This window comes from Aspergillus brunneoviolaceus (assembly GCF_003184695.1).
Source record: "Aspergillus brunneoviolaceus CBS 621.78 unplaced genomic scaffold BO95scaffold_8, whole genome shotgun sequence".
Classification (NCBI taxonomy): Eukaryota; Fungi; Ascomycota; class Eurotiomycetes; order Eurotiales; family Aspergillaceae; genus Aspergillus; species Aspergillus brunneoviolaceus.
In genome coordinates this window covers 126,315-146,762 of record NW_020290738.1, presented here as the reverse complement: position 1 = coordinate 146,762, position 20,448 = coordinate 126,315, and the positions used below count along the sequence as shown (strand labels likewise).

At 37.1% G+C, this 20,448-nt stretch overlaps 5 protein-coding genes across 5 annotated transcripts; 2 read left to right on the top strand and 3 right to left on the bottom strand.

Annotated features, from left to right (window-relative positions):
* Positions 1–8,585: 8,585 nt before the first annotated feature.
* BO95DRAFT_459960 (uncharacterized protein) lies at positions 8,586–9,122 on the top strand (the record flags this gene model as incomplete). The annotated part of the gene is made up of 1 exon (XM_025588696.1): positions 8,586–9,122. One exon carries the CDS (start codon positions 8,586–8,588, stop codon positions 9,120–9,122), a length of 537 nt encoding a protein of 178 aa, XP_025446089.1.
* A 450-nt stretch (positions 9,123–9,572) lies between these two features.
* Positions 9,573–10,357, top strand: BO95DRAFT_506618 (uncharacterized protein; the record flags this gene model as incomplete). The annotated part of the gene is made up of 3 exons (XM_025591201.1): positions 9,573–9,635; positions 9,694–9,764; positions 9,826–10,357. 3 exons carry the CDS (start codon positions 9,573–9,575, stop codon positions 10,355–10,357), a joined length of 666 nt encoding a protein of 221 aa, XP_025446088.1.
* Positions 10,358–10,820: 463 nt separating this feature from the next.
* BO95DRAFT_354122 (uncharacterized protein) lies at positions 10,821–11,841 on the bottom strand (the record flags this gene model as incomplete). The annotated part of the gene is made up of 4 exons (XM_025582201.1): positions 10,821–11,107; positions 11,270–11,342; positions 11,408–11,434; positions 11,674–11,841. Coding segments are annotated over 4 exons (555 nt in total), but the record flags the coding sequence as incomplete, so codon positions are not given.
* A 2,680-nt stretch (positions 11,842–14,521) lies between these two features.
* Positions 14,522–15,951, bottom strand: BO95DRAFT_439202 (GPI anchored serine-threonine rich family protein). Its single transcript, XM_025585682.1, has 3 exons — positions 15,318–15,951; positions 15,147–15,235; positions 14,522–14,867 (listed from the first exon to the last, which is right to left on the bottom strand). The coding sequence occupies exons 1-3, from the start codon at positions 15,575–15,577 to the stop codon at positions 14,680–14,682; spliced, it is 537 nt and encodes a 178-aa protein (XP_025446086.1). The 5' UTR covers positions 15,578–15,951; the 3' UTR covers positions 14,522–14,679.
* Positions 15,952–16,403: 452 nt separating this feature from the next.
* BO95DRAFT_479248 (alpha-amylase) lies at positions 16,404–19,100 on the bottom strand. Its single transcript, XM_025590097.1, has 9 exons — positions 18,672–19,100; positions 18,484–18,587; positions 18,267–18,422; positions 18,106–18,214; positions 17,885–18,047; positions 17,742–17,832; positions 17,616–17,690; positions 17,496–17,547; positions 16,404–17,454 (listed from the first exon to the last, which is right to left on the bottom strand). Exons 1-9 carry the CDS (start codon positions 18,994–18,996, stop codon positions 16,769–16,771), a joined length of 1,761 nt encoding a protein of 586 aa, XP_025446085.1. The 5' UTR covers positions 18,997–19,100; the 3' UTR covers positions 16,404–16,768.
* Between the last annotated feature and the right edge of the window lie 1,348 nt (positions 19,101–20,448).

The following is a 20,448-nucleotide window of genomic DNA, read 5'->3' as shown; positions in this document are numbered from 1 at the left end:
TCAAGTAGTTCCTAACACTTACTAAAAACAAATATCCAAACAAGCAAGTAATAAATAAATATTTTATATTTTTAAAAATTTTTAAGGGTATTTTAGAGACTATTTTATATATAGTTACTTAGTCTTAAAATATATTAGTTAATATACAGAATAGTTTTCTAGTATAAAAACCAGTATTTTTATTTAGTTTCTTAACTAACAGATAGCTAGCTATATATTTTATATATTAATATTAAGATCTTACTTAAGATAAAGAATTTATTATTAACTATAAATATAAAAAGCTAGTAATTTATCTAATATTAATAATAATATTTTTAGCTATAATTAGATTATATACTACTATAAGCTATACCGCAAAAGCTCTAAGTATTACTAGACTTAAGCTAGTATTATCTGATAGAATAATTCCGCTAAATATATTACCTATATTAAGAACTTTAAATATACTAATCTGCTATCTTTGTTATTATAAGAAAAAAAGATCTCTGTAGCTAGTATATACTTAAGCTGATTTGTATAACTTAATACTATTCCCAGCGTGTACAAGTATAAAAACATCGTCGATAGCATATACCACCTCCGGCTCTTCAGTTTTTATATATATAAATATAATTACCTCGACTTAAATCTCAGGCTCGACTTAATTATTAGTTTATAAAAATATAATAAAACTACAATATTTATCTACTAAAGCTCGTTTAAAAATAATATTTTTTACTAAAGTTATAATATTATATTAAATTTTTATAAATATTTTATTTACAGCTATTCTATTACAGCTTAGGCTATTATTATAGTTTAATATAGCTATAAGATTAAGCTTTTAGATAAGTAATCAGAATTCTAAAAATATATCTGCTATTATGATTATTTCTAAGTAATTAATTATTTATTAAGCTTTAGCGGCTTTATTAGATACTAGCAATCTCTTCTAAAAAATTATAATTATTATTATTTATAGTAAAATTTCTATTTAAAATCTTTCTGTTGGTATATTCTATTTATAGTTTATATATAATATTATTTTAGCTATTTATAGGATAATACTACTCTATAAGTATATATTATAGGTTATAACTATAGTTATTGTATACCAAATTCTGCCAAAATAATAATTATATAGAAAAAGTATAATAAGAATCAATAAATAATAGATTCTTGCAGTTGCCAAGAGAATATTCTGATTTTATTAAATATTATAATTATTATAAAATTAAGAATCTCAGAAGTAGTAAAGTTAGATGGAGATTTTAAAATAAATAGAGAAATAATCTAAAAGAAGCACTATTCTACTAATTACGAATAAAAAGTTAAGACAAGAACTATTATACTTAGTGTTTCGATGGAGTCTAGAGCTCTATTCTTTAGCACCGGCGTGATATTGTAAAGGATTATGTCTATTCAGTTTGTAAGATCTAATTTGAATTATTTACTAAGCCTACTGTATAAGACACGGACAATCGATCCACAATTATGCTTACTAAGAATCTTGAAGTTTAACTAAAGTAGCTGTACAAAGCACATCTCTATCAAATAGTATTTCATCCAACATTCCTTTATCCGCATATATATATTTTATTAAAGTTATACTAAATTATAATACTAAAAATATTTTAAAAACTAAAGTAGACGGCAGCTGATATAGTTACTAAGATTTTATAATATATAATATTTATAGACTTTAATGTTATGGGACCAAGGCCCTGATATAGAGCTTAGCTTCAGGTATTAGTTAATACCTGAGGCCTTGCATACTATATACTAAACTAGCGCTAGCTTAGCATATACTTAAAAAGATTTTATATAAAAAATTAAAATAGCTTTTTAGTTATTTTTTTTATTTTTAAAAAATATTTTAATTAGCACAATCTATTTATTCTGTAATATTAGAAATAGTTTATTAAAAAGCCCTAGATAGAGCCCGACTAGATATATAAATAAAATAAAATAAAACTAAAAGAATTATTAGAATAATAGAATAAATAAATTAGAAAGAATTATAGCTGATTATAGTATTTATAGTTATATATAATAATATATAACTTTTTTTACAGAAGCTAATTAGTTTCTATATAAAAATAATAAAATAAAAACTAGCTTTTAAAAAGTAGATAAATAAATTATAAAATTATAATATAACTTCTACTATTAATAGTAAACCAGAAAAAAATCTTTTATAATAATTATATAAGCCAAACTACAGATCCTATTTTTAATATTTTAATATAGAACTATTTCATAAAAGAAATAAATACAATTATATACTATTTAAACTAAATATATATATAAAATTTATAATTAACAAAAATTACTATCTTACCGGGCCGGAATAAGTTTTTTATATTTATAATTAATTATATAAATAGATAGTATAGTAGATACTTTTTTAGATTAAATTCTAAAATACTAAGATAATATAACTTAAAAATATACTTATAATAATAAATAAAATATTTAAAAATTTTAATATATAACAAAAAACTTTAAACCGGATAAATATAATAAAATAAAAAGAATAAAACTAAAAAGATTTTTAAATAATTTTAGCAAAGCTCTGGTATAAGCAGAAGAATATAATTAATTCAATAAATAAAAAAAACTATACTAAATACTATAGTAAACTAAAAACTTATTAAAAGATTCGTCGGAATTTTTTGAAAATCTATATATAAAGATTATTACAACTAACTATATTATATAAATTATAATCTTAACAAAGTGTCTTTTTTTAAAATAAAAGTTATACTAAAATTATACCGGTATAACTAGAGTGGCTAACAGCCAGGTTAGATCAGGTTAATTGGAATTTTTATATGTAACCGCCAGGTTATAACCAGATTAAAAAAGTTTTTATATTTAACTATAATATAGCTAAAAAAGAAATAATTAATTATTTTAATTATTTTTAGTATTAAAATCTATTTATTATATTTATTTAGATTTTAGCACAGTTAAAATATATCTAGATTAAATAATTATTAATCTAACTATTTTAATTATTATTTAAAAATATATAGAACCAAGCTTTTCAAATCAGAAAAAAATAATTAAAAGAGATATTAATATTTCTTTTATTTTTATTTTAAAATATTAATTAGAAAATCGTAATAATATTAATAAATTTTAGCTTTTTATAAAATTATAGTTTTTATAATAAAGAATATATATAAAAATCTATGATTATAGCTTGATTTAAGCTGTATATTTTAATTATAATATATAATATTAGAAAAGTTTATATATTTACTAATAATTAGACTACTAAAAATAAATATATTATTTTTATTTTATTATTTTTCTTCTTGTTTTAGCTTAGATAGTTTATTATATTCTTATTTCTATTTAAAAGAGCTGAATTATCTATATAATAAATTAAATTTAAAGAAAAACTTATATAATATTATTTATATAATCTTTTTCAGCAACTAGATATTCTAATGATTATTTTATTAAATATTAGATATTATAAGATGAGTTTACTATTTTTATTCTTTTAATTTCGTTGATTTTTGTTCTTTTAATCTAGTTAATCTTATTATTCTTTTTATCTAGTTAATCTTTCTAATTTATTTAATTTTTTTAACTCCAAGTATTCTAAAGATCTGTTATTAACTATATTAATCTTATTTTATTTATTTTATTTATTTTATTTAATATAACCGAACTTTTTATATAATAATAATATATATTCCGAAGTCTTTTTATATTTTTTTTCTTTTTTTTTTAAAAAATTCTTGTATTTTAGTACTAAATAGATTAGTTTTTAATTATTTAAATAGTTCTTATAGATACTATATTTTTAATAAAAAATTTTATATAAGCTTTTTTTAAATTTTTTCTATAAATATTAGAATAATCTGACTAATCTAATTAATCTAATTAATTAAAATAAATAAAATACAGCAGGCGCTTTAGCTGTATTTAAAATATAATTAATTATATTTATATAAAAATATATCTTGAAATAAAACAAACTGTTTTTATAAAATTTTCTACTCTTTTTTTCTTTATTTATTATTTGCAGAATAGTCTTAGAATTATAAGTTAATTATAATTATTTAGCTTATTTTAAGAAAATATTATTAAGTCTTTTTTTTTATTTTTTAGATACTTATAAATTATAATAATATTTAAATTAAGATAAGCTTTTTAAATTAGATTTTTTTTTCTTAAATCTTGAAATTATATATGTTATAAGAAATCGAAAGATTATTTTATATCTAATTATTAAAAAAATATTTTATTTTTTAAAATTAATAGTAAAAGATGATTTTTTTTAAAGCTTATATATAAGCTTAAAAACTATTATTTTACTTTAATTAAAAAGAAATACTAAAAATATTAAATAATTTTTAAAAAGATATATTATTTTCTAATAGAATTTTTTATATTTATTATATTATCTATCTTTATATTTTATAATATCCGGGAATTAAAAACTTAGAAACTAATTTTATAAACTACTATTTTTATAAGAATTATAACAAAAACTATTAATAATATCTAAATAAATAATTAATTAGATACTAAATAAAAAGCTATTATAAATATTTATTTATTCTTTTAATATAAAGTTTTTTAATTATTATTCTTTATAGGCTTTTATACTTTATAATAAATAGAACTTTTAGAATTAAGTTTTATATTTTATAATTATCTGTCGCCTACTATTTCGAATTATTAAATATAATTAATTTAAATAGATAATTAATCTTACAGCTTTATTTTTTTACTAGAATTAAGTTTTTTTGATTAATTACAGATTAAAAAATATTTTTTAAAATTATTAAAAAATATATATATACAGCTGTTATTAAAATTTTTAAATATTAAATAAATATTAATTATAATAAACTGCTGGACTAGTTCTAATTAGAAAATATTTCTTATTTTAATTAGATATTTTTTAATAAAAGATATAGATTATTATAAAGTTCTACTAAACTTCTAACTAATATCTAGATTTTATACTAATAAAATTCTAGTTATAATTATTCTATTAGTTTTATATAAATATAATCTATTTTATCAGTTGTTAAATATAATGAATAATAATACTAATAATAATAGTTTAATATTTAATATAATATTATCTAAATCCCGGACTTAGCTTAACTAAAATATTTAGTTTTATAATATGTTATTTAATTCTAATTTTATAATAATTATTTAAAACTAGTATTATATATTTTATTTTACTTATATAATTCAGCTTATAATTAATATCTTTCTACAGAAACTTTAGATTAAAACTTTAAATAATACTGTTAAATATTTATAAAAAAATTATAATAAAAGTTTTAAAGCTTTTTTTAATATTTTAAATAATTTTAAAAAGATATATTTTAGAAACTATTTATAAAAGATTAATATAAAAAACTTTTACTATAATCAAGACGATCTAAATCAATTCTTTATAAACAGATTCTAAAAATTATTATAATAATAATCAATAATATTAATTTTTAATTATATATCTAGAAGATTATATAATTTATAAATATAAGTTTTTAATATTATAAAAAGTTTTAGCTTACTTAATAACTTAAATTAGATTTAATTTATTATTTCTTTTTAATTATAAAACTTGCTGAAACTTAATTTATTTTATAATTTACTAGATATTTAATTTTTATTAAGTAATTAATAGTTTTATTTAGTACTATAATTATAATAATATTAATTATATTTATTCTATTATAATTAAATAAAAATAGATAAAGTATTTTTTTAAATTTATATATTCTTTTTTTTATATATATATATCTAAGAATAGTAGGCCTACTATTTATAAGATTTATAATATTTATAATATTTTTTAAATTATTTGTATTATTTAATTAACTAACTAGTAAGAAAGCAAGTACTTTAAAAAAAGATTTTTAAAAACTTATAAAATATATATTAAAAGCTTTAATAATATCATTATTATATCTATCAGATAAAAATCTATATTTATATAATTATAATTATTCTTAAACCCGATATTAAAGCTTAAAAAATTAAAAAAAAATATTTAATTAGATAATAATATAAATTAGTATTTTAAGTACTAAACTATATTTAAAAAAATATTCTATTTTGATTATAGTTAAAATCTAGTTATTAATATATTATTAACTATTTCTGGATTATTATTAGATCTAGATAAAACTTTTTATAATATTTCTAAATATTAAAGATTCTTACCGGCAGCTGAGATATTTCAAAAACTTAAGATATATTTATATATTAAAAATATATAATTTATTATAATATTTTTAATTAAATTAATATTATTCTAAATATTATAAAATATATCAAAATTCTTACTTACTAGAAGTTTTATTATTATTAGTTTTGTATTCTTTATTTAATAGCTAGAAATTTTCTTTTAGTTATTATTAATAATATTAGTATTAAATATTTATTTAATAATTTTTAAAATATCTACTACTATTGCTAAAGCTGTTTTTATTCTAATATAATTAAAATAATAATATTTTAGATACATATTTATTATTTTATTATTAATAAAAAATATTAGAATATTTTCAATAATCTTAATCCGCATTTAATTATTTTTATATTTAAAAAATAAAAATTAAAAAAAATAATTATTATCTTTTATATTAATAAGAATAAGAATATAATTAATTTTAAAGATAATTTAAAAAATAAATTATTATTAAAAATAAAAAAATTAGCTTTCTCTAAGTCTTCAAATATTATATATACTTAGATAGAAACTAAAATCTAGTTTTTTAAATTTTTTTATTATTATAATTATTATTCTGAATAGTATAAAAAGTAGTATAATCTTATTAATTTATTTAATATTAGATTTATATTTCTTATACTAGATTTTATAAATATCTTTTTTAAAGTATAGTATACTTTTTAGAACTATAAAAAAAGAGATTAAGCAGGTTAAACAGATTAAATAAATTAAATAACTTAAACAAATTAAATAGATTAATTAGATTAAATAGATCGAGTAGATAAGCTAGATCTAGATAATATTATTATACTATAATTAAAAGTATATTATACTTTATATATTATTTATATAAAAAAAATATATTTTTTATTAATTAATCTACAGTTATTAAGCTATCTGCTATATCAAGTAAGTAATTAAAAAAATTATTATTTTAAATAGACTCTAATATTTTTAACTAAAGTAAATATACTAGTTTTATTAGGCATATATTATACCTGCTATAAACTATATATTAACTATATAATATAATTTGTTATATAATAAAATATATCTATAGCTTTTTATAATACTGTAGTAAGTAATTCTAATTTATATTCTTTTAGTCTTCTAAATAGTATCTATTAATATCTTAAAAGTTGAATTATATATACTATTTATTTATCTGTAACTAAAATTATAAAAATAAATAACAGCAGTCCGGTATAGTAGTCTACTGGATAACTATTTAATATAAGAAGTTATAAAACAAGCTATAAAATACAGTATATATATATATAACATTGTATATTATCTACTAATAAAGATAATATAAATTATAGACTTAAAATATTAATAAATCTTTAAGATTATTAATCTAAGACTAGTAATATTATAGCAGGCGCAGACTTTCACTAAAATTAAGCTTAAACCAGATTAAAAAAAAGTACAGGCCTAAGCCTTAGTCAAGCAGGATTTAAAATAAAATCTAATAGTCTTTTTAAGTATATTAGAAAAATAAAACCAGCTGAATACAGCAGCAGTTATTTTTAATTATAATTAATATATTTTAGTAATATTTTTTCTACTAACAAAAGTATAGATTAGTATAAAAATAATTAAATTAATATTTTAGTCCGAGCCGGGCTTATAATCTATAGAAGAATATATTTAAAGAACTAGAGGCTAAGATAATATAAATTTTATTAGTTGAATATATTAATTATTATAGAAGAGAAACTAGCTATTGCTATATAGTGTTTTTACTTCCGGCTGTCATGTGATCCGGTGATTCCAGGCCACCAACGCCGACACACGCTAATTAGTCTTATTTATATATTTATAATTCTAAAATCGATATAATAAATTAATATTAGATTATTCTATATAAAAAATATATATTAAAATAGTAAAATAGATTTTTAATATATTAATATAAAAAAGAATCTTATAAATAGTCTTACTAAGCTGTTTTTTACAGCAGATTTTAAATAATTTAAATATTTATTCAAATAAATAATTTAAATAGTATTTATATTATTTTTATATATTTAATAGTATTACCGTGTGGAAAACTATTTATATTTTTTATAATTATTCTACCGGTAGTATTTATTAATCCTATTTTATATAATTATTCCGGTATTTTAATACTAAGAAAATAGTCTGTTTTTTTTATTATAATAATTTTATATAGTTTAAATAGCTTTAGAGTATTTAGGCCTTACGGCGAGCTAAGGGAGTATATAGAATATCTGATCTTCTATTAGCTAGACAGCTTACTGCCTTAGCCGGCAGTTTAGATAGGTGCTCAGATAGCTGGAATCCATCTCTCTTCACGCTCTCCTTACTCTCTGAGTTGACCGACCAGCCAACACCCTTTCCTTCCCCAACGCTTTCCGTCATGGTTTGGATCTATGGGGTAGGGGACTCATTCGGGCAGATCTACGACTCAGCCTACGACCTGACAGGTCTCGTGACCGGCGCTGACCAGAAGGGCTTCGTTATCATCTACTTTGCCATGATATACTGCGTCGGGATCTTTAGGCTTGCTTCCTCTCCCGCGCTCGCGGCCAGCGACTGGTCCTCGACTGGGTGCAGAAGCACATCACCGGGCTCGGCGGCGACCCGGACCAAGTCACCATTGTCGGCGAGAGCGACGGCGCAACCGGAGTCGGTCTTCAGATCACGGGTCACAGAGTTCGGGCAGAAGAAGCACCCTTCCAGCGCGCATATGACCGCGTGGCACGCCAACGTGCCCAGCACCGCGAATTATCTGTTCGCCCTCAACCAAACGGTCTTCCGATCCTGGTACGCGGCCGCCAAAAGCTCCTACCTCGGGGTCTCGCACTTCAGCGAGATTCCCTACGTCTTCAACCAGGCGCAGAGCGATACGCCCCGTACGCCACGGCGGCCGAAAGCCTCGTTTTCTCAGAAATAAGCGGCAGTTGCGCGGCCTCTGCAGCATTTGGGTCTCCGTCGCATGGCATTGGGACGATTGCTGCGTGGACGGGATTCACCAACGGTTCTATTCCCTCTTCGTCTGGGCATCCCTACGATGAGTCAAACCGGACCGAGCAGTACCCCACTCAGCGGGCAGAAATGTCATCCTGGGCGGATAGGAGGACCTGGCCGCTCGATGTGCATTTTGGACTTATCGCGAGGTGGTCGAGGCATTACAGGTTTGAACCAACCGCTCAGACCACACTGTCATGAGCCTACAGATGTTTTATTTAGTCACCAGTCTGTCAAAAATATGGGATATCTAATTAGGACCATATAGGAGGACATTAATGACATCCGCGTTTAGCGTTCTAGCCGGGCTATCCGCAGCCCTAAGCCTTTCCCACCAACCCACGTCACATAGTCCAGGTTTGTACGCAGTCCGTCAATGAATCAGGGCACTTTGACACTTGCGTGGGTGCTGCTGCTACTGCTTCCAGCCAGCGGCCAGGTACACACTACCTTCGATACCAGACTCTCCACCCACGCCTGCCAATGTTACCCGATAGGATGTGGCCCGTCTTCTACGAGGTCGATGTGCACCGTCTCCCTCTTCATCAAGGAGTCCAGGACCCTACAGGTGAGCCACCGGCCTGGTCGAAGACTATAATCTGAGAGCTAGCTAACTAGCGACTCTACAGACCCCGACACATGCATCATATGCTTAGAGCCCCTGAATTGCACAACGGTCTACCACCAGCTACCGTGCGAGCACAGATTCCATCAGCCGTGCATCGACCCCTGGCTCTGCAACCACGACACCAGCTGTCCGCTCTGTCGGGCCCAGTTCTACCATCTGCGACGGCGGATCCAGCCCGCCCACCGTGCAGTACAGCAGCAACCCCTCCCTCCGACCCCGCGGCCAGTCTCTCGTTCCTGGTTCAAGCCCCTCTCATCATCATCGCCAGCGCTCTCGTCGCAGCAGACCTCATTCCTCATACCGCTGCGGCGACCTCGCTGACGGGTGGTCCTCTCTTTCTCGAGCTCATCCCGATCGCGCTCTTGGCGTTCCAGTCGGCAGGCTGTCTGGCCGCGACTCGCTTCCTGGGCTTCAGCGACATTCCGATCGTCGTGCTGACGAGCGTGTACTTCGATATCGCCTCCGACCCGCATCTGCTTCGTTCGCCACTGAAAAATGCCGAGAGAAACCGGCGCGTATGCGGTGCGGTATAATATGTGGTCGGTGCCATCTGCGGCGGGTGGTTGAGTCTCAGCGCCGGCGGCATGCAGGCGGCATTGTGGATTGCGGCCACGTTCAAGCTCTGCGTAGCGGGTGTATGGCTGTTCTGGAGGCAGAGGCAAGGTTGAGGGAATCGTCCTGCGAAGATCCATCACCGTCGACCTTAGCTGTGAGAATCAGGGGCTGAGGTGGTGCGATAACAGGCTTCGGACGCCCCAACAGAGAATGCATTCGGACACCGGGTAGCGAGATGTTCTTACATCTACGGGAGAAAAGGCCCTAAAGTGAGTTCGGGCTCTGTCAGGTTTTCACCAGCAGCGTCACGATAATTGGAGCCAGCCAACCTTGCTTCGCAGATGGTAGTCCCATCACCAGAAAGCAGGCTCGTGGTACTTCCGCTTATGAAGGGTTCGTATATTCCAGTCAAACTAAGTAACTAGGCTTTGTGACTGCCATTCATTGCCTTCTGGTCGCGGAAAACAAGTTGCGGAAAACAATATCCTCGGCTGTCAGTTGGTCCTGCAGCGTGGAGCCCTGGAATGGCAGAGCTAGCTGCTGCACGGCAGTCTGGCAGTCGGCCGCCTGCTGGGTGTAGGTATTCAGATTGGCGCTCCAGCTGTTGGTCTGGTCGCAGAGAATCTGTACGACGTTGAGCCGGTCGGACACCTCCTGCTGGACGTGGTCGCGGAGGTCGTCGTTGGTGGGGTCCTGCCGCATGGCTTCGAAGTCGGTGAAGATTTTGTCTGTTTTTTATTGTTTCCTTTCTTTTAACAAAGCCTGGGACGAAGGATTAGATGGTGAGGAGGTGCGGTGGGTTTCCGAGAGAAAGGCACAGGGAGGACGGGGGAGAAATGAAGGAGTGGGAGCAAAGAGAGCGACGAGGATTTTGTGTCGGTCATACACACCATAATCATCAGATGCGGTGGAGCAAAGAGCCAGGGCGCTGTCACACACGTAGCCTGTGTACTCGTATTGTCCCTGGTTTCGTGGTAGATGTCATGAGGATTTTATCACGAACTGGATATATAACCGGAAGAACATACATAAAGATTGGCGGCGACTTGTCGGACCTGGGATAGAGGCTTGTCAGTGGAAGCAACACACACACACACACACACAATATCCGTAACAACAAGGGTCGGTAGAAGAGATGATGAGCAGAAAGCAATATCTGCTTAACAATCGCAGTCCCATACCGTCATAAACTCGTCTGCGATTGGGCCCAGTTTACTGTATAGCTGTTGAGATGTGTTAGCAAAGCTCAACACGCAGATTGCCGCAGGTGTCAGGAGAACATCTTGGTTCATACAATCTGATAGCCATTGTCCGAGAAGCCAGCGTACTGCTGAAGGGAATCATCGTCACTTGGTAGGCTCTCCGTCGCCTGGATGACTTCGGCCAGCGTGCGAAATGTGGCCAGCTTTAAGCAGAAGTCATCGTCGACCAGGAGGCCTGGTGGGCTCAGGAAATCTGCGTCCTAAGGCATGGTGGAGTTGCAGGGGTCATTTTGAAGATTAAGCTTGCCGGCTGGAAATTGCGATTCTTATCTTGATCGATCAGGTTATGGTGCAGTCAAGTAGCTTGGAGTCTATGACGAAGAACCGTGCAAGCATGACGTATCTGCTTTCGGTTGCAGCTTGAGCCTAGATTCGCGCCTGATAACAACGACATTGCTTTGCGAATCAGTATACTAGATGGTGGGGACCTTTGAAGAATATCAGTGTAGCATTAACCCCGTGGTGGGTAGCGGCTGTCCTGAAGCTCGGCTTAGCTGCTGTCTAGCTGTGTCGGCCAGGGAAAAGATTCGGTACTCATCTCTGTTTATCATATCCTGCCACCAACAGTATCTAAAAAGATGATCGATGACCGGAGGGTCCAGCAATAGTCACATAGTCTCATAGTAGACAGCCTATGGGATATGTATTTGCTTGGGTGCGCATTGAGATTGTGACTGGATCGTGGATGCTGAGGAATCTACCCTCAGTTTGTCTTAATGTAAACTAGTTAACTTAGTAGCGCTTGATTAACTATCTAAACCGTTTCGTCTTGATCATTCATCTCGTTGTATAACTCAGCTGCTTGGTGGTATAACTACTTGTTTCGCCTACCTCAGATGAGTGCGTGGACAGGAAGTGCTGGGATGGTGTACTGTGCATCAGCGCCGTGAGCTGTGAGACTGCTGACATGACCACGTACAGTATACAAACCAGAAAAGCCAGCTTTCACGGGTGACCTCAACATTGCGCCCCAGTTGAATGGCCGTTCAACAGTCGCTACTGAAGGAATAGAACAGATACAAGTTCCTGGAGTCATCGTACTCGTGAGCTTACATTAAGCGAGTCTTCAGCTTGAATGAAGGATCAAATCCTAACCGCCTAGCTAGTCTGCCCGAAGGAAGAGCTGGTCCGCCGACAGGGGATGATAAGGCAGGTCGTGTCCGATAAGGCCTGTGATCCATGATCCATAATCCACTCCTGGTCCGAGCGTTGCCAAGATCATAATCATTAGTGAGCCAGTAACAAAGCATTCAGTTATCCAGGGTGGAGTGAGAGGATCTCGACAGGGTCTTGCCACGATCCATGACGCGAGGCTCTTGTCGAGGGAAAGTATACGAGAGTCTGTTGTTTCTCGCGACGAATCAATGTGGCTTGCACCCACTTCAAGGGTCATTCCTTCAAACCCATGCTGACTGTACTGTGCTCACGAGGCATAAGACCAGTTAAAAGGCGTCCAAGTTCACATGGAATCAAACCCAGAGCCCCGTTCCTGCTGGAACCCTAGGAGAGTGGGCCAAAGGCTGCCGAGGTTCGATCGCGCAGGCAGGTCAAATTGACTCCTCCATCATCAGCAGCGGGCGTCTTGGCAGCGGAAAACCTCACAAATGGTGCTGCTGTTTTGAGTTCCGACCTGGCAGTGCACCGCAGAAGTCTGAAGCAGGACCAGGACCAACTTGCCGAATTCTACGGTGGCTGCTGATGAGCGAATGAATTCCAATAATGATGAGGGGAAGGTGGCTCTTGACGCAGGTTCCCAAGCAGCAGTCCGCATGGAAAAAAGGCACCCGACCGCATCAAGGCGGTGTCCAAGCAGAAAATCCGCGGCGGTTGCCAACTTCAGAAGCTGTCTCAGAAGACGGAGTCTACCTTGCTTCTGCTCTTTATATTTAGCAATCACCATGCCTTAATCCACGCGCTTCCAGAGGGCTCATGGATTCTCTTAACTGATTAGTCTTGGCGTGTGCCCAGCACCAGGGTCAGACGGCTTTCGGCGACCGTTCGGCTCACTATCCATATTTCGGCATGCGATCACAGCAGCTAGTTCTAACCGTAAGATGTGAAGGTACTTTCTGCTTCTAAATTGTCTGTCGTCAGCAAACGTTATTATCGAGATAGGCAACTCAGACGAGCTGACATATCTCACCAGGTAAGACATGGCCGTAATCAGCAAAAGCTCGCAAAGCGGTGAGATGTATATCGCCGCTCCAGGATCGATAGGTCTGACCAAGTGACATCACAAAATCTCGCCAGTAGAATATGCATGTTTCAACCAACATACCGATGAAGCTTTGCATCTCCGAAGAACCTTCTTTGAAGGACCGAAAACTTTTGAGCTTAGAGGAAGAGGAGTTGCGGTGTGCGGAGGAATTCCGGATAGTGGGAGAAACTGCAGGTGCACTTATGCACGCTGGTCCCGCTTCTGTGGAATCCCCCTCAATGGGTTACAAATCTCATTTTCCGCGCGGGTTGGATGCTGAGAAAAAAGAAGTAAAAAGATTTAGGTAATTCATCGACTATCTAGATACCCCCACGGCCGATCGAATGGAAATCGAAACATCCTGCTCTGTACGTGGTAGGAAAGAGCTACCTATTACCCCGTTGTCGTCCAGTACCGAAGACACCGCGATGCAATATCTCTGCAATAAAATCTCAATGAACCTTGAACCGCTGCGAAGGGCGATGTCGTACAAGGGGAGTGATACATGGGGACTCTTCCGCAGTATCGCAGATTTGAGCAAGATAGGGTACTACGCGATCAAAAGTAGCCAACACCCCGCAGTCAACCAAGCCAATATATCGAGGAATTAACACTCCCCTTCGTAGGGGTACATCAAAGTATTCTGGCAATAATTTGAGGCTTATGATGCATAGACCACCGGTATGGTAACATGTTCAATTTGCTAACTGTCTATCGAAACTACCGTGTGAAGCATAACAGAATCCGCGATCGTAATAGCCTAGTCCTTCAACCCCCTTCGCCCGTAGCACGGAGATGAGCGCATGCATGCACGCTTCAATAATCTTGCATCTCATCAGCGTCAGGCGTAGAAGAGCGCGACCACCGCACCCAGCAGAGCCAGCGCCCCCTTGGTAGTCCCGGCGGTAGACGCCGCGGCACCGACCGACTGCTGCGCGGCGGCAGTCGCGGTAGTGCTGGTCGAGTTGGAGCTGGACGCCAAGGATGCGGTAGTGATCGTAGCCTTCGACGAAGCCGCGGTACTCGTACCTGTGACGGAAACAGCAGCCAGGTTAGTATGGTCATCTTGCAGCTGTGTGTGAAGTATGGTCTTGCCTAAAGAAGACAAAGGTGTGATCGACGACGCAGGTGTCGACGATCCTGGAGTAGTGGTGGTGGTGGTGGTGATTGAGGTAGAAGTGGTCTCACTGGATGTAGAGGAAGTAGTGGAGGTGGTAGAGGTGGTGGAGGTGGACGTTGAGGACGATGAAGTGGTCGATGAGGATGAGGAAGAAGAAGATGAGGAGGATGAGGATGAGGACGTTGTACCATCGTTCGAAGCACCCTTCTCGACTGTGAACACCGGGCTTACGGCGAGCTGCCCTGATGAATCAATGATCTGGATCTCGTAGTCATCTCTAAGGTACCACGAAGGCAAAGTCAACTCAGCGATTCCAATCTTGGCGAGAATCACGATGTTTCTCGGCTAAGGCTACATACCCGTTGGAAATGCTAGGGTTGGGTTGAGTGGTGTATTCCCCCTCGGAGGTCTTCACGTTGTCCGCCAACTTGGTCTGAAAGGAGCCATCTTCATTGCGCAGGATGATACTGATATACTCAGGATCACTGGAGTCGCTGGTAAACTTGATGGTTTTCGGGGTGGAAAAGTCCCATTCCGTATCTGATGACGGAGTAGTGATGGTGATGGCCAGAGCTGAGGAGATCAGGCCCAAAGAAGCGAGTGTGAAGGAGTAACGCATTTTGAAGCAACAACGACAGAGTATGCTGGCTAGTCAAGCTACAGAGAACGTCTCACGATTTGCCAGGAATACAACTATATATACAGCAGATAATACTTGTGCAGTGTGCTGATGGCTATCTGTACCTCCTGGAAGAAAACACTCAAACTGTCAACACCCTTCAATCCAGTTGAAGCCCGACAGAATGAGACACGCAGATTGTCTGGGCCTTAGAGAGCAGGGAGCAGCAATACGAGGTGATCTCCAGTACGAGCTGAGCCTCGCCTGTGGAGACTGAAGCAGAGGCGAATAGTCACGCAATCGCCATCCCGGTGCCCACGTCAATGACAACAAACGGGGACTAAAAGGATCGATGACTGAATCAGTGATCTGTCATGCTGTGTTGGGATGATTCCACAATATCTTCCCAATCAGATGGGGTAAATTACCCTTACCGATAAAAAGGACTCAAGCTTTGCACTAACCAGGGTTCTTCTGATGTCAGCGCTAGGGCGGCGCTAAGAAAGGCAAGTCTCCAATCCGGCGGTGCCGATAAGGCTTGGGAATCGAGGCTATCAAGTTTGTTATTCTATTTTTGTGTGTATCGTTCTGTCACGTCTGTAATATATAGCCCGTCCTGACGGTAAGATTTCCCTTCGAAATGACATTGGCCAAGTCAGTGTCTGCGCCAACTGTCAAACAAACTGCCGTGGTTTGTAAACTGGGGCAACCGAAGCCGATGGGAGCTGGTGGCTGTGCCCGACACTCAGGGCGACCCACGGAAATTTGGAAGCTTGGGCACGGTCGGAAATCCCGAGATAGTCATACAATCATACAAATGTATGACGTTGCGTGTGAAATAGAGGCATGCTGTTGAAGGACATGCTTAAGGACTCTCAACAAGCGTGGATGCGTTGCAGAGCCACACACTGCAAAAACTATCGCTGCTACGGACGACGAGGTCCAAATTGACAAAGCAATGAGAAACAGAAAACTGCGCCCAGACTTGAATTAATGTCTTATAGCGTAGTGAATTATTGTATTATAGCAGCAAACTCAAATGTAGTCTGTCTTCGTGAAGGCAGAATCTCGACCATCTAATAATAAGACCAACACGGCAAATCGACAAAGAAGAAGAAAAAAAGAAAAAAAAGAAAGAAAGGGGAAAAAGAATCAAAGGAGGGAATGATGAAGGAGGGGCAGTTGACAGGATTAGATGACTAAGTAAGAGGTGGCCATGGCTGCCGTCACCAGCATCGTCCTTATCTCCCTCGACAGACCGAATAAGGAAGACTGAGCCCCGGTGGAGGACGAGGGGCTTGCTGACGAGGCTGACGAGCTACTCGAGGTTCCGGTTGAGGATTCATCCTTACAGATATTGCTGCTCTTCTTCAGGCTGTCAGTGGGATAGTACACCCGAGGACCGCCATCCGAGCTGAGGTCAACCGTGAGATTGCCGCTGGCATCGGTGACAAATGTTTTGCAAGAAAGGATCTCCGTCACGTTCTGTCGGGATTGGAAACCCGTGCCGTCGGCGCCCAGGGTGAATTTGGTGGTGGCTTTGGTGGCGGGCTTGGCTCCCAGGTTAGATACGACGCTCACAACCTGATTGCCAGCGAAGCCCTTGCGGATGGCCAGAATGTTGGTCGAGTTGTAGATCGGCAAGGACAGGTACGAGAGATAGTCACGCCCAGCCTGCGACTTGAGCGTGTACTGTTTGCCATCCCCGCTGGCATATGATCGAATGCGGTTCAGCGATTGGACGAGCGACGGGAGGGAGGTCGAATCCATCGAGTAGTTCGTGCGCCAGAGAGCCTCACGATTCACCGGGTTAAATGCCCCCGATAGGTGCTGCTCTTCACCGTAATAGACTGCGTTGACTCGCTTAGTACTTCGGACTGGTTGTGTAGGTGGAGAGAGAGCTGGAACAAGAACATACGAATGGGTATACCGTCTGCCAGCATGCTGATGGTGAGAATATTGCGAGCAAGCTATTCGACGGCCACAAGATTAGACTAGGTAGGCTCACCCTCACACTGGGGGCTGTGAATAAACTTACGGATATGTCCGAAGTATACGAGCCAAAGCGAGGGACATCCTGATTCGATGTGAACGTTCCCAGGGCCAGAACGTCCTGCCAATAGTTAGTTTCAGATTACCATTTCAGGGGTCAGCCAACTCTCACCGTGCACAGTGACTTGGTGTAGTCAATAGACTGGAAAATGGCGCTCAGGTCGCCATGTGTCGTATTGAAGGCGTTGGTGAGGATATAATACCTGAAATAAATCAACACTCCTTCTGCGAATACATATCGGTGTGTGTACTCACAACGGATAATTCAGCAGTCCGTTTAGATCAGACTGCAGTGGACAAATGTCTGCTGCAGTCTTTGTCGCACCTTCGCCAAAAAGGAAAACTCCCGCGGATTTGTTGAAGCTCGAGAAAAAGTCGGGGTCAATGTTCAAGACGCTGTCGATACGCAGCCCATCGACTACCCACACAGGTGTTATTGAGAAAATCATAGACACCACATGAAACATAGAACTCACCAGAGTAGTTTGAGACCAGCTCCGAGACCCAAGTGCCCAGCATGCGCTGAACCTGCTCGTCCTCATTTCGCAGATCTGGGAGCGAGACAATATTGTCTCCCATCCAGCACTAATGCCCATTTTTAGCACATCCCCTGCAACCATCGTAGAGAGAAACCCACATCCAAAACACAAGTGTCATTTGTGGGGTCCGAAGAGAGTAGTTTGTAGTCGTGGAAATATTTCCGATCGTTGAAAGGGTTGAACGTGCTGTAGTCGACCGTGGTGGAATTCCCCGCCCAGGCCATATCCCCGACCACGACATCCAGCATCAAGTACTATTATTCGCTTTTTTCAGTCTTGTCTGACATTTTCGGGTTTATGGCCATGGTCACTCACCATCCCACGCCTGTGCAAGGCCGAGGATAAAGCTTTGAGGTCATTGGAGGTACCGAAGTGGGAGTTGATGGAATAGAGGTCGTTGGGCCAGTAGCCATGGTATGCTGTTATCCGTGAAGACGACTAGGTTAGTCTTGAGGAGCAGATTCACAGTCCCATGGGACAGTTGCATGGTTTCCTGAGCGTACCTGAAAGATCTGCGGTTCGTTCTGATATTTGGCTTTGTGCCGGAGAGATCCAGATTGCATCGAAGCCGAGTTCCTGGATATAATCGAGCTTGTTGATGATGCCGCGGAACGAGCCCCCACAGTAATTGCCTTGTGCTGCATCACAAGCGGCGGTGGTTGAGTTGTCGGTTCGAGCAAAGCGATCGGTAACAATTTGGTAGACGGAGCGACCGAGCCATTGATCTCTGGAGGCGGCCTCAACCCTTACTGTCCAGTCCGCCAAAGTGGCTGCAACCATCAACGCCCTTCTCCACCACCGCCCGCTCATCATCGGTGACGTTAGCATAACCAACTCGGTGAGAAAGAAAGAGTATGGGGGTTAGAATGATGGAGGGAGTCGGCAATGCTCTACTCTGTAGTTGCCCTACGCAAATTAAGTGACTAGGTGATCAAGTCATATAAGTTCATTATCTACGGAGTACGGAGTACCAGATCTCATATATGCGACCGCTACGTTGGTATTCTAGCAGCCTAGGATTGATACCTTAATTATTAGTCCCAGTTGGCTAAGTCAATAATGTTGATCATTAGATTGCTTTTAGATTGGATTATCCTAGGATCTTGGCCCAAGGGACGGGAAGGGTACAGAGTATTCGGAATACAGGTATTGGTATTCGACGTGGTATTAACCGGTAACGAAGAGTGGATCGGCCCGTTGACCAGCTCTGTCTGCCCTGAGCCTGTCATCGAGCCCGATCGGCAGCCCAGATACAAGACAGAAGACGACTGTCAGATAGTCAACTTCAGTTACTGTCCTCAAGGTTCTCTTCGTTCCCCGGCACTGCCAATCTTGGGAAAATCCCGCCATTCCCGCGACGGGACAGTCGGCTCCTTATCTGCCCTAGTTAGCTATCACAAATCACAACCTGGAACCCGGACTATCTCTCCATCCGATCCTGTGTTCTGGGCTTTTCTCCTTGGCTCGCTTCCTTTGTCCGCAAAAGGCCATGTATCAGCATCAGCTAAGTCAACTTCGTTAGTTGGTGAAGTTAAGTTATCGCCTATGACGTGTTTCATTGAGGGCGTGCTAGCCGGTCGGGCATACATTTCACTGACTCCTCCCGTACTCCCCGTACATACTGTGTACGGGGTACTCCGTACTGACGGTCCCATTGATGGTTTTCTCGCCGATCCGCGGGTTAGAGATATATGACTTGTCGGATGGGAAAATTTGCCCTTGCAGCCATTTCCAACTCAGTATGATGAACACCATCGTAGAACCCTTCAAGCTTCGATGTTGAACATATATCAATATATACCTGTATCGACTTGCATGAATCATCCTTTCCCCTCCCCTCTCTTCCTCCCCATGGGTTGTCCGGTGCATGAGCTGTAAGGAGGATCTCCCCGCCGGAATGGGCGAGGAGCAACTGATACAGACCCACCTCGTACACTCGGCCAGCCCATTTCGACCACTCCAAGTGACCTATATTCGATGCATGTCAGATCCAGTCCATACGAGACATGAGGCGTCTCTTTTGGGCCTGGAACCTGGGTGTCGAGGCCCGAGCAAGGTGGCGTGGTTGTCTCTCAGCTGAAAATTTCGTTGGGATAACGAACATGCTGGAGAAGAGACCCACCCCCGAAAAGATGGCGTTTGTTGCCTCCAACAGAGCCGCTAAAATTAGGACGTTGTTTTCGACTGCCTCACTCGGTGTCGGCGCATGGAGGCTGTACATGACTACGGTATGGATCGCCTTATCGCTGCGGAGGGTTCGTTATCTACGCGAACATGCTT

Bases quoted from the DNA above. Each gene is read 5' to 3' on its own strand.
- BO95DRAFT_439202 (XM_025585682.1), bottom strand. From the start codon at position 15,577: ATGCGTTACTCCTTCACACTCGCTTCTTTGGGCCTGATCTCCTCAGCT. The intron at 15,236-15,317 runs GTATGTAGCCTT...GTGGTACCTTAG, and splicing joins AACCCTAGCATTTCCAACGG to AGATGACTACGAGATCCAGA. The intron at 14,868-15,146 runs GTACAACGTCCT...TTTCCGTCACAG, and splicing joins GAAGGGTGCTTCGAACGATG to GTACGAGTACCGCGGCTTCG.
- BO95DRAFT_479248 (XM_025590097.1), bottom strand. From the start codon at position 18,996: ATGCTAACGTCACCGATGATGAGCGGGCGGTGGTGGAGAAGGGCGTTG. The intron at 17,548-17,615 runs GTAAGTTTATTC...GCCGTCGAATAG, and splicing joins CGTATACTTCGGACATATCC to CTTGCTCGCAATATTCTCAC. The intron at 17,455-17,495 runs GTATGTTCTTGT...CTACACAACCAG, and splicing joins GGCAGACGGTATACCCATTC to TCCGAAGTACTAAGCGAGTC.